The sequence below is a fragment of the Eptatretus burgeri genome, chromosome 15 (assembly GCF_056783735.1).
Source record: "Eptatretus burgeri isolate ZD-2024b chromosome 15, Ebu_testis_v1, whole genome shotgun sequence".
NCBI classification, from domain to species: Eukaryota; Metazoa; Chordata; class Myxini; order Myxiniformes; family Myxinidae; genus Eptatretus; species Eptatretus burgeri.
The window spans coordinates 65,545,102-65,558,433 of NC_140975.1; the positions used below are offsets into that span (position 1 = coordinate 65,545,102).

Consider the following 13,332-nt stretch of genomic DNA (forward strand, 5'->3'; position numbering starts at 1 on the left):
GCTGCCTGGGCAGCAAACAACAAGCTTGCCCTCTTTTACAATCCGAAGGGCGCAGCCAGTTTCCTCTCCGGACACTGGGAACGGGGAGGAACCCCGATCTGGCCTTCGCGAGTGCCGACCCTGACAGCCCACTACCTGACAGACGTGTGCTTCAGAAGTTCCCACGGTTCCAACATCGACCCTCGCTTATCACTGCTCCTAAGCTCGTGGTACCCGTCCGAAGCACACCGGTGAAGCGATAGAACTTCAGAAAGGCCGACTGGAATCGCTACAGCCTCCTTACCAACAAATCAATCACGGGTCTACCACAACCCGATACCATCAATATGGACGAGTCTTACCAGGACTTCTGCGATGCCATAACATCCCCGGCGAAGAAAGCAATCCCACGCGGCCGCCAAAACAACTATACGCCGTGCTGGGATTCTGAGTGCGAGACCCTCTACCGCTCCTTCCTTTGTGCCCCACCGGGCACTGCTTCCAATGTAGCCACCACCAATCTATTCGCGTGGCTCGACCAAAGGAAGCTTGAGCGGTGGACCGAAGCCGTCAACACCATCGACTTCTCGCACTCTCGCCGCAAAGCATGGAGTCTCATTAACAACCTCACTGGCCGGTCAGTACGCTCCCCTCACCAGTGCCCCATTTCTGCTAATGCCATTGCGACCCAGCAGGTGAAGAGCGGGGTGTACGAAGCGAAGGACCGCAAGTCATCTCGACTTGTGGCCAAAGAGGTGTCTGACCTCTGGAGGGTGGAAACACCAGATGGCGAAAGTATCTCTGATGACTTCACCCCGGATGAGCTCGCCACCGCCCTCCAACTACTGAAGCCACACAAGTCTCCGGGCCCCGATCACATCTGCCCAGAACTTATACTCCATGCTGGCTCTGCATTGAAGTCCTGGTTACGCTAATTCCTCTCTTCCTGCTTGCGCCACCTCAAAATCCCTAAAATCTGGAGAAGAGCTCAAGTTGTCGCGATCCCCAAGGCTCATAAGCCATCAAGTGACCCGAAGAGTTATCGCCCGATATCTCTCCTTTGTGTCCCTTTCAAAATCCTCGAGCGTCTTATCTACGCCCACGTCGAACTAATTATAGATCCGCTTCTCCCTCAGGAGCAAGCTGGTTTTCGGCGTGGGAAATCTACCATAGATCAGGTCACTCTTATGACCCAAGACATCGAGGACTGCTTTGAGGCTAAAAGAAGGCCAGTGCTGTATTCCTCGACCTCACAGCCACCTACAATACCGTATGGCACCGTGGCCTCACCTGCAAGCTGCTCCGCCTGCTTCTAGACAGGCACATGGTCCGTATGATCATGGAACTTGTCTACAACCGAAGCTTCATCCTCACCACCGGTAGCGGACAGCAAAGCAGGTTACGACGCAATAAGAACGGCGTCCCACAGGGATCGGTCCTGGCCCCCCTCCTCTTCAATATCTACACCCACGACCCGCCGAACACGGTCTCCACAAAGTACACATATGCGGACAACCTGGCGATCATACACCCGGCAAGGAAGTGGGAAACACTCGAGGGGACTCTGAGCCAGGACATGTCTACTTTATTGGCATACCTCCAGAAATGGAGATTGAAGCTCAGTGAAACCAAAACAGTGTCAGCAGTTTTCCATTTGAAGAACAGGGAAGCAAAACGTGAGCTAAACATCAACATCGATGGAAAACCCCTGTCCTTCTGCCCTGAGCCAAAATATATTGGGGTAACATTGGACAGGTCGCTCACGGACACCAGGAGTCACTACGCAAGAAGCTAACATCCTACGCCGTGCTGCTAAGATGACTGGTGGGTTCTGGCTGGGGTGCGGGCGCTATCACGTTACGTACAGCAGCCTTAGCCCTGGTCTACTCCACCGCCGAGTACTGTGCGCCCCTCTGGTGCTGCAGTGCTCATTCCCACCAGATCGACACCGCCATCAATGGCACCTTGTGTACTGTGACCAGATGCCTGCGTCCCACACCAACAGACAACCTTTCCATCCTCGCAGGCATCCAACCCTCTGAGCTTCACAACGAAGAAGCCACTCTATCTCTCACTCACCGGGCACTGTAGCTAAACCATTTGCTCCATCTCAAGCTCTCTACTTCATCAAATGAGCAGCCCCGGCGACTGAATTCGAGACATCCATTTGTGCCTGCCGCACAGTCATTGCTGAAAAACACCAACGACCTTAACATCAGTGCAGCCCACTGGGCGGATCTCAACTGGAGCGCGGAATGGCAGACAAACTCTACCAGACTCCGCGCTTTCATTCCCGACGTCTGTTCCCATACCACCGGAATGCCCTTGCCAAGACTGGCTTGGGTACGACAAAACCGTCTACATACCGGCGTCGGATGATTCCGCTCAAATATGCACAGTTGAGGTGTGGGACCTTCTGCGGCTTGTGATTGTGGCGTGGAGGAACAAACATCGACGGTCTGCGTGTTTTGTCCCAAGTGGGGCACACGGTCTGCGTGTTTTGGATGACGATACAACCCAATGGCTGCTCGACACCTGCCCCGACATATATCCCGTGGGCGCCGCCACAGCTCCGGGGTGGTAAAAGGCATAGACCCCCGGCCCCTGAGCGTGGCGAGAAGAAAGAGAACGAAAATCAAGATCAAGCTCGAAACGAAGGAGAAGAAGAAGAAGAAGAAGTTCATCCTTGTCACACACCCAATATGTCCACAAAATTTCATCCGAATCCATGCACAACTTTTGAGATATCCTGCACACACACAAACAGACAGACAGACAGACAGACAGACAAGCCGGTAGGCGACATGGGTGGTCGCGAGACTAAGGCGAATTTGAAATATGTAGATAAGAGAACACATCAGATGGCATTTTTGCCGTTCGTTGTTCCATATATGAACATGACGAGCAACTGTCCATTCATCTTTTGTGTTCGATTCCCAAACCCTACGTTAGGGAATCCCAACGTGAACGTTGGGGTGAAAGCATATAGTAATATAATTGCATACTAGTCATACAGTTTTTGACGGATCGGGCTGAAATTTTTTGACAAAGAGGATGATTATAGTGCGCATAAAAGTGCAGAAGCCGATTTTTGATTTTCGAATTTTTTTTTCGGATTTTTCTCAAAAATTTCAAAGTCCTGCTGTTGCTAGGCAACGATGGCGTCCATAGCAACGGTGCTCAAAAGCATACAACTAGATCTTGGTATGAACCTACCAGTCAAGTTTCATCAAAATCGGTTGACTCCTCTGGCCTCCAGAGCTGTCCATTACATACATACAGACAAACAGACGGAAAACCTGAGAATTTGGGTAGTCTCGCGACCACCCATCACATCACCTCCTTCACCTTCAGTCGTGGAGGGAATGAAGCAAACCTCGAAAACACCAATTATATCGAAATTAAAAAAAATCCAACATGTAATCCCTTCGATTATAAAGTTTAATAAAATTAACAAATGTACTTCATACATAATTTAGAGTTTAATTATGAGGTTACTTTAGTCAAAGAGCCGAATATGAATCCAAAACAGTCCTCAGTCTCTCCCTAACGGAGTGTTTGATAAACTAACACAACTCACACGGCTTGATCTGTACACCAACCAGCTCCAGTCTCTCCCTAACGGAGTGTTTGATAAACTAACCCAACTCACAATCCTGTATCTGCACAATAACAAGCTCCAGTCGATTCCTGACGGAGTGTTTGATAAACTAACGCAACTCACGAAGCTGAATCTGGAGAATAACAAGCTCCACTCTCTCCCTAACGGAGTGTTTGATAAACTAACACAACTCACACAGCTGGTTCTGTACTCCAACCAGCTGAAATGTGTTCCTGTCCCTTCTCTTGTGAAACTCTGTACGAGCTTCATTGCTCCAATTAAGAGTTAAATTATTCACTCCCACAAAGCTCGGTGTTCCCGGTTTGAATGTTTAATATATTCCTGTTATAAATGTCATTTTATCAATTTTCAAACATAACTCTCTTCTCTGCAAACCCTTAGACTTCACTTTTATCATTTTGTTTTTGGAAATTTTTACTCTCGCCGAAGGAGAGGATATTGCATTTGGATCCGTTTGTTTGTTGGGTCGTCGATCCAGGCGAAAAAAAAAATTTAAATTTTGAAATTTGTTCTGCCGTTATTATCAGTTTTTTCCGTCGACATGTTTGTCTGTTGGGTCGTCGAACCAGTCGAACAAAATTTTTTTTTAAAAATTGAAATTTGTTCTACCCTTATTATCAGTTTTTCTGTCGATATGTTGGGGAGTCGATCGAGTCGAAAAAAAAAAAAAAACATTTTAAAAATTTTTGGGGAAATTTGTTCTACCCTTATCAGTTTTTCCGTCGATATGTTGGGTAGTCGATCGAGTTGAAAAAAAAATATATATTTTTTGAGATTTGTTCTACCCATATTATCAGTATTTAAAATGGCGATTTCAGTTAATACAATGGCGATTTCGATGAAACTTGGTTGGTATGGTTCATGCCATGACCTAGTTGTGTGCAAATGAGAACCGTTGATATGGACCCATCCGTTGTCTAGCAACGGACCATTGAAATTTTCAACAAAATCTAAAATTTATTTTTTCGAAAATCAAAAATCGGGCCACGAGCAACTGTGGGCAGTACATTCAACCATATTGTCAAAATTTCCAGCCGGATCCTATGAAAACTGTCGGAGAAGATAGACTTTGAATGAACCCTGGTCGAAAACAAAAAAAAAACGAAGTTCATTATATCTCAGAGACTATGAGTCAGATATACATGAAACTGGTATGGTAGGTTAATGGTATGTCCTAGTTATGTGTGAGAAAGAACCGTTGCTATGGACCCCTCCGTTGCCTAGCAACGGCCGAAAAACCTCTAAATGTGGGGGTATTTTCAAGAAAAAACAATCTGCAGCATTAACCCTTGAAGCTGGAATCATGAATTTTCTTGTGCTTAATCCTCATGTCATTCCCCCATCGCATCAGGTTCTATTGGGTAGGCGACTCCCCATGTCCGCCTACCGGCTTGTCTGTCTGTCTGTCTGTTCGGTCTAGTGTTCTGTTAATACAATGGCGATTTCGATGAAACTTGGTTGGTAGGTTCATATCATGACCTAGTTGTGTGCAAATGAGAATCATTGAAATGGACACCACTGTTGCCTAGCAACAGGACTTTGAAATTTTTGAAAAATCATTAAAAAAAAATTTTTTCGAAAATCAAAAATCGGGCCACGAGCTACTGTGTGCAGTACATTCAGCCAAATTGTCAAAAAATTCCAGCCGGATCCTATGAAAACTGTTGGAGAAGATAGACTTTGAATGAACCCTGGTCGAAAACAAGAAAAAAAACGAAGTTCATAATATCTCAGAGACTATGAGTCAGATATATATGAAACTGGTATGGTAGGTTCAGGTTATGTCCTAATTATGTGTGAGAAAGAACCATTGCTATGGACCCCTCCGTTGCCTAGCAACGGCCGAAAAACCTCTAAATGTGGGGGTATTTTAACGAAAAAACAATTTGCAGCATTAACCCTTGAAGCTAGAATCATTAATTTTCTTGTGCTTAATCCTCAGGTCAGTCCCCATCGAACGGGCCCATCGCATCAGGTTCTATTGGGTAAGCGACTACCCATGTCCGCCTACCGGCTTGTCTGTCTATTAGGTAGTCGATGCAGACGAAAAAAAAATTCAAAATAAAAAAATTGAAATTTGTTTTACCCTTATTATCAGTATTTCCATTGATATGCTAGGTAGTCGATCTAGTCGAAAAAAAAAAATTCCAAATTTTTTTTTGAGATTTGTTCTACCCTTATTATCAATATTTAAAATGGCGATTTCAGTTAATACAATGGCGATTTCGATGAAACTTGGTTAGTCGGTTCATACCATGACCTAGTTGTGTGCAAATGAGAACCGTTGCTATGGACCCCTCCGTTGCCTAGCAACGGCTGAAAAACCTCTAAATGTGGGGGTATTTTAACGAAAAAACAATTTGCAGCATTAACCCTTGAAGCTAGAATCATGAATTTTCTTGTGCTTAATCCTCAGGTCATTCCCCCATCGAACGGGCCCATCGCGTCAGGTTATATTGGGTAGTCGACTACCCATGCCCGCCTACTGGCTTGTTTGTCTGTCTGTCCCTCTGTTCAGTCCAGTGCTCCATTAATACAATGGAGATTTCGATGAAACTTGGTTGGTTGGTTCATACCATGACCTAGTTGTGTGCAAATGAGAACCGTAGCTATGGACACCACTGTTGCCTTGCAAAGGGACTGAAATTTTTGAAAAATCATAAAAAATTAATTTTTTCGAAAATCAAAAATCGGGCCACGAGCGACTGTGGGCAGTACATTCAGCCATATTGTCAAAAATTTCCAGCCGGATCCTATGAAAACTGTCGGAGAAGATAGACTTTGAATGAACCCTGGTCAAAAACAATAAAAAAAACGAAGTTCGTTATGTCTCAGAGACTATGAGTCAGACATATATGAAACTGGTATGGTAGGTTCATGGTATGTCCTCGTTATGGGTGAGAAAGAACCGTTGCTATGGACCCCTCCGTTGCCTAGCAACGGCCGAAAACCTCTAAATGTGGGGGTATTTTAACGAAAAAACAATCTGCGGCATTAACCCTTGAAGCTAGAATCATGAATTTTCTTGTGCTTAATCCTCAGGTCATTCCCCATCGAACGGGCCCATCGCATCACGTTCTATTGGGTAAGCGACTACCCATGTCCGCCTACCGTCTTGTTTGTTGTTTGTCCGCGCAGAACTTTAATGTTTTTCTCTATAACCGCTTTCATGTTACCAAAGTGTTACCACCTTTTCACCAAAGGAGTGACGACGCATATGGAATGTTTTCATCGTGATGACGTCTTAGGTCACTTGGTGTGGCAGCCATATTGGAAAAAACAAAAAAATTTGACCACTGTGTCTCTGAAATTTCACCAAGGAAAAAATTTAACCTTGGCACATAGCAAGTACTCCTCATGGAGAATGAGGGATATTTTTTATAATGTCACAGTTGCCATTCTTATGATGTTATAATTGCATATGTAGAATGCTACATTCGATCACTATGAACATTTTTGAGGGTCATCTTGGCATAAAATGGTCCACAAAAAAAAAATGATGACATCATCAGTAACGTGATTCAGCAGCCATTTTTTTTTTTTAACCTTCAAAAATCTTCCTGGCTGAAATGGCTGAACAGATCAAGGCAAAAACTTCACAAGTATGACCGCCTACAAATGGGGAACAAAAGGTTCACACATATGATGTCATCAGTGCCAATGGTTTGGCAGCAATATTGGATTTACCCTAAAACCTGTAAAAAAAAAAAACAGGTCAGGAATGAACCATGTACAATATGAATGGTTAACATGAATGATCCACAATTCACACCACATGACATGAGTGGTTGTGAGTGGTTCTTCTTCTCCAGAACAGCTGGACAGATCGAAGAGAAACTTCAAAGAAATATTCCCCAAGGCATTTTTGTACAATTCTGTGAAGGAATAATTGATAGCTCACATGGTTTGGCAGACATATAGTAGATTTAAGGAAATATTAAATAATGTTTTCTCTGGAACCGCTTAATCAATCGACATGAAACTTCACAATTATGATCAAATTTTGGTGGGGAATATAAATTGAAAATGTCAACTTTATCGGACACATGGTGTGTCAGTCAGAATTATTAATTTTTTGGGATCTGGCTTCTTTTAGGTTTATATATTTTCTGTTTTTTTATAATAAGGCTCACTTGGCTGTGCCTGGACGGCTTTGAGGGTAGAGGAGTAGCAGCTGAAATGCGAATCTTATCCAGGTTCCACCTGATGACTTCATTTTTGCTTTTTGCTTGTTCAGACTCCTGATTATTCCAATGCAGGACTGCACCTATTTGGTCTTCCATTTGATTTGAATTGAATTTATTTTAATCACATTCTAAATTTGATTGAATAATAATGAGAAAAGTTATGGGTCAGGGTCACGTATCTGATCAAAGTGGGACGTCCTGGTACCCGGTCATCACTGCCAGCAGTAATAAAGTGGCAGTTCTAATTATGTCAAATATTAATTATCTAATACACCAGTACACTAATACCACACAACACAAGTCCTGTTAAGCGTCTGCAATGTCTGATTGCTTTTTCTTGTTGTAAATTTTATTTTGTGATTGGTTTCAGATTGTTTTTTTAAATAAGCCGCAATGGATCTGATTTGTTCATTCCTCCTTTTTTCAGAATCTATCATCGTTCTCTCCCCTGTTCTTCACTTCAAAATTATTTGTTTAAAATTTCTAAACGTGTTCTGTGTTCCGCCTTGTGTCGTCGCCATGGACAACCACTCATGTCATGCAGTGGAAATCGTGGATCGTTTTAATTGAGCATTCATATTGGATGTGGATCATTCCTTACCTGAAAAATATTTTGTGCATTTTGTCGGAACACATTTCAAACGGATTATAAAAACATTTCTTAAGATGATGAAATGTTTTTATTTTTAAATATTGTTGTGAACCAGAGATCACGGGGAATCCATGAAGGATGGAATGCCTGGAGCTGCTTGCCGGACTCACCGGAATCTCAGGCCATTGCACACGAATAAGTTTGTGTCGCGGCGGATCACTAATCGACCGCATGACTTTGGGTCCTCCGTCTAAAACCGTTTACCTCAGGGTAATGTGATCTCATTACCGGGGAACACACCCTTGGTACGTACTTGCTTTAACCAGCTCACCTACTAGATCAGATGCAGCCAAGTGGAACTGCCAAGTACGTAATGCTACGAAACAGATAATCAGGGAATACCATCCCGGCTAAACTAGGGTGCGGGCCATGCTGGACCAATGAAAGAAACATGAAAACAACCTGGGAACATTTTGGAATGCCACATTTATTTAACAAAAGTGAGGAAAGATATGTGGTGCAATGGATGGGGTTTATTGTATGTGCTGCAGGGATAGCAAGGAATTTTTGGGGTGCAGCAAAAGACAAGCATTCTTACAAAAAAGACACAGAGCAGAGCTATCCTGTATACCTTCTACAGTTTGAATTATACGAGGACAGGCGCCATCACACACACACACACACACACACGGAAAATTATTGAATGCAGAGAGTAAGAACAGGTGAGAGTAAGCACCCTCTAAATACCTGGAATGGTCAGTTGACCAATGCGACCCAGAACAGTTAGTGAGAGGCAGGTGGGAGGAATACTGATGTCTAAAGTGTGGGAGTGGGAGGTGTGATTTATTGCAATGTGAGGGGTGTGGTATCGTGTGAGAGGAAAATGTGAGAGTGCTTCAGTATATTCGTTCCTTCGAGCACCGTGCAAGAGCGCGTCAGGACATTCGTTCCTTCGTTCTGGCCCGCAAAACAACAACTGGGCTATACGTCCACAGTAGATGGGAGAGAGAGAGAGAGAGAGAGAGAGAGAGAGAGAGAGAGAGAGAGAGAGAGAGAGAGAGAGAGAGAGAGAGAGAGAGAGAGAGAGAGAGAGAGAGAGAGAGAGAGAGAGAGAGAGAGAGAGATGGTAGACAAACAAACAGACAAACAAACAAATGAAAAATCACTCATCGGCGACACTGTGCAAAATAGTGCAAAGTAGAACGGTGATCGGTGGAGCACATTCCTCTGCCAAGTGGAAGAGTTCATGTTTTGTATCCCCTGATGGGCTGGATCCGAAACAAAATATTTTTGATCTATTTTGACCTTTTTGGCCTATGTTTACCTCAAAATTAATAGGTGGTTGAATGCATTGACCTGATAAGTAAATCCTTTTCAAGTTTCATGTCAATCGGATGAAAATTGAGGATTTTAGAAAATTTGACCCAAATTGGCCTTTTGGCCGATTTTGACCTTTTGGCCTATCATGCCATTTCAAAATTCTATGGAATAGATGTTTCAATTGCATTTCTAGCATGTTTGGTTCAAATGTTGTGAAAATGTCTGTTATTCGATAATTGGGCATGTCAAAATTAATAGGTGGTTGAATTTAGTGAACTGATATGCTAATGCTCTTCAAATTTAAAGTCAATCAGATTAAAATTGCGGATTTTTAGAAATTAGGCAGATGTTCACCTTTTGGTCTATGTTGACCTTTTGACCTATGGTGACTCAAAATGAATACGTGGTTGAATTCAGCGACGTGATATGCAAATGCTCTTCAAATTTCAAGTCAATCGGATTAAAATTGAGGATTTTAGGCATTTGGCCTATGTTTGATCTATGTTGATCTTTTGATCAACATAGATCAACCTTTTGATCTATGTTTACATGAAAAAGTAATAGGTGGTTCAATTCAGTGACCTGATATGTTAATGCCTTTCAAATTTCAAGTCAATCGGATGAAAATTGGGAATTTTGGAAATACCATATTAGTTGTTGACCTTTTGCCTATGTTGACCTTTTGGTTGGTGTTGACCTCCAAAATAATTGATTGATTGAATTCAGTTAACTGAAATATAACTGTGATTGAAATTTCAAGTCAATTGGATGAAAATTGAGGATTTTCGACATACCACCTTAGTTGTTGATCTTTGGCCTATATTGACCTTTTGGTTGGTGTTGACCTCCAAAATAATTGATTGAATTCAGTTACCTGAAAGATAAATCCTCTTCAAATTTCAAATCAATGGGATGAAAATTGAGCATTTTAGACATACCACCATCGTTGTTGACCTTTGGCCTATGTTGACCTTTTTTACTCAAAAACAACAGACTTTTCTTCATGACAAACTCCACCATCTGGTGAAGTTTCGTGAAGATCGGTTTGAAATTATGACCTGCAGGTGACAAACAGACAGAATAACAAAATCGACTGGCAAATACATTTTGTGTACCAACAAACCCAAGTGCAATACCCTCTCCTTCGGCAAAGGTAAAAAAAAAAACCCCAAAAATTAATCCTTTCAAGCATAAAATTTAATCTCATTACCAAATGCACTGCAGATAATTTGGTGTTTAATTATGAGGTTACGAAACAGTGAGCCGAATGTGAAGCAAAACCATCTCGACTCTTTACGGAGTGTTTGATAAACTAACACAACTCAAAGATCTGGATCTGCAGCAAAACAAACTCCAGTCTCTTCCTCACGGAGTGTTTGATAAACTAACACAACTCACATATCTGGTTCTGCTCTCCAACCAGCTGAAGGTCTCTTCCTGTCCCTTGTCTTGTGAAAAGCTGTCCGAGCTCCTTTGTTCTGATGAAGATTTAAATTATTCTCTCCCACAAAGCTCGGTGATACCGGTTTGATTATTTAATATCTTTCTGTTACAAATGTCCTTTAAACAATTTTCAAACATTTCTATATTCACTCCAAACATTTATACTTCACTTTTACCATTTTGTTTTTGTAAATTTTATTTTGTGATTGATTTCAGATATTTTATTAATGGGCCTCATCGGGCCTGATTCGTTCCTTTCTCCGTTTTTCACTTTCTATCATCGTTCTCTCTCCTGTCCTTCAGTCTAAAATTAAATGTTTAAAAGTTCTAAACGTGTTCTGTGTTCCCCTTGTGTTGTCGCAACTCACAACCACTCATGTCATGTGATGTGAATTGTGGATCATTCATGTTAATCATTCATATTGTACATGGTTCATTCCTGACCTGAGAAGTATTTTGTGCATTAAAACGATTATAAAAAACATTACTTGAAGGTCCCATGACACGCAAAACTTTCTGGTTATTTATATATTAACTTGACCTTCCTAGTGAAGAAATCACCCATGTTTTTTTTTTTTATCAAAAAATGGGATAATTACTGCAATATTTCGATCATTTCTGGTGCTTTTCACAACTTGATATGCCCCACCCTTTAAAAAAGTTGACTTCAGCGAATCGCAGCGTGACGTCACATACAGAAACTTGCACAGAGTGGATTGACTCGAGATCTCTAGAGTCTAGACCAGCGTTTCTCAACCTTTTCACCCTTGTGGAACCCTTGAAATAGTTTTCATGTCTCAGGGAACCCCTGCATAAAAATTATTATATACCATTATTAATATCTAGCTCTTTTATATTTTTATCGTAGTTCACGTGGTAAATATAATATTTTTTTTCGGATACCTGGTTTAAGGAAAAAATGACCCCCTTTTTGTCAAATTTATTGGCAATGAAAAAAAAAAAACATACTGCTCGTTTATGAGACCTCACACCGAGGTTTTAATTCACAAAAAAAAAATCTTTATTAAAATCAAAGAAAAAAAAACACACCTCATGTACCTTGATCAACAAAACTTAAACAAATAAAGCTGAAGCAATAAATATAAACAGAAGAACTGAGAGAGAGAGAGAGAGAGAGAGAGAGAGAGAGAGAGAGAGAGAGAGAGAGAGAGAGAGAGAGAGAGAGAGAGAGAGAGAGTGAGAGTGAGAGTGAGAGTGAGAGTGAGAGTGAGAGTGAGAGTGAGAGTGAGAGTGAGAGTGAGAGTGAGAGTGAGAGTGAGAGTGAGAGTGAGAGTGAGAGTGAGAGTGAGAGTGAGAGTGAGAGTGAGAGTGAGAGTGAGACTGAGACTGAGACTGAGACTGAGACTGAGACTGAGACTGAGACTGAGACTGAGACTGAGACTGAGACTGAGACTCTCTGACTTCGTGCTAGGAAGCACAGAGAAGACAGATGGACAGAGAAGATGGAAGCACAGAGAAGATAGATGGACACCGTGCGTGCGTCCCGTACTTGAGTCAGTCACTCAATGATGCACGAATCCGCCGCGTGCAGGACGACCACTAACCAATGTGGGCGGTTTCACACTGGCGCCATATAGACATCGTTAAATACATTCCCTATGGTTGATATAATTGTAAATAATAGAAGAGGTTGAAGCCTCTATTATAATAACCAAGGAGTTTCCAACAATATGCCGTACGTGTATAGTAAAATTACGAATATTAAATCAAACAAAAACGACTTAAAAATACATTAGCCTATTTATTACTGTTTCTCGCGGAACCCTGAGTGACCTCTTGCGGAACCGTAGGGTTCCGGGGAACCCCGGTTGAGAAACACTGCTCTAGACTGGTCCGATAAATCCGTCGTCCGTCCGACTAGGCCGATAAATCTGATGTGCTGTAGCTTTCTTTTATTATTCTCTTTTCTTCATTGTTTTCTACTGGTGCAACATGACGACAGTAGGAAAATAAATAAATAAAAATGCAACAGAACATCAGATTTATCAGACTACTTGAGACAATTGTGTGACAAGGTGTGTTCTGCACACAAGTTTTCATCGTATCCCAACAGCGAGATTGCTTCGTTTTATGCATGGAGAGATACGGCCGATGACATTGGCTGGCCTTGCTTGTGATTAATTCGCTTGTGATTGAGAAACATGTCCTCTGCGCTGTTCACTTCACCT

The 13,332-nt window shown here is 42.1% G+C and overlaps 1 protein-coding gene across 1 annotated transcript in view; it reads left to right on the forward strand.

Annotated features, from left to right (window-relative positions):
- Window positions 1-2,234: 2,234 nt before the first annotated feature.
- The window catches only part of LOC147012362 (uncharacterized), a 36,353-nt gene continuing 25,255 nt past the window's right edge, over window positions 2,235-13,332 (forward strand). The window contains exons 1-2 of the mRNA XM_085856383.1: window positions 2,235-2,383; window positions 3,512-3,782. Coding sequence (XP_085712509.1) covers window positions 2,235-2,383; window positions 3,512-3,782 — 420 coding nt within the window. The remainder of the gene's footprint in view (window positions 2,384-3,511; window positions 3,783-13,332) is intronic.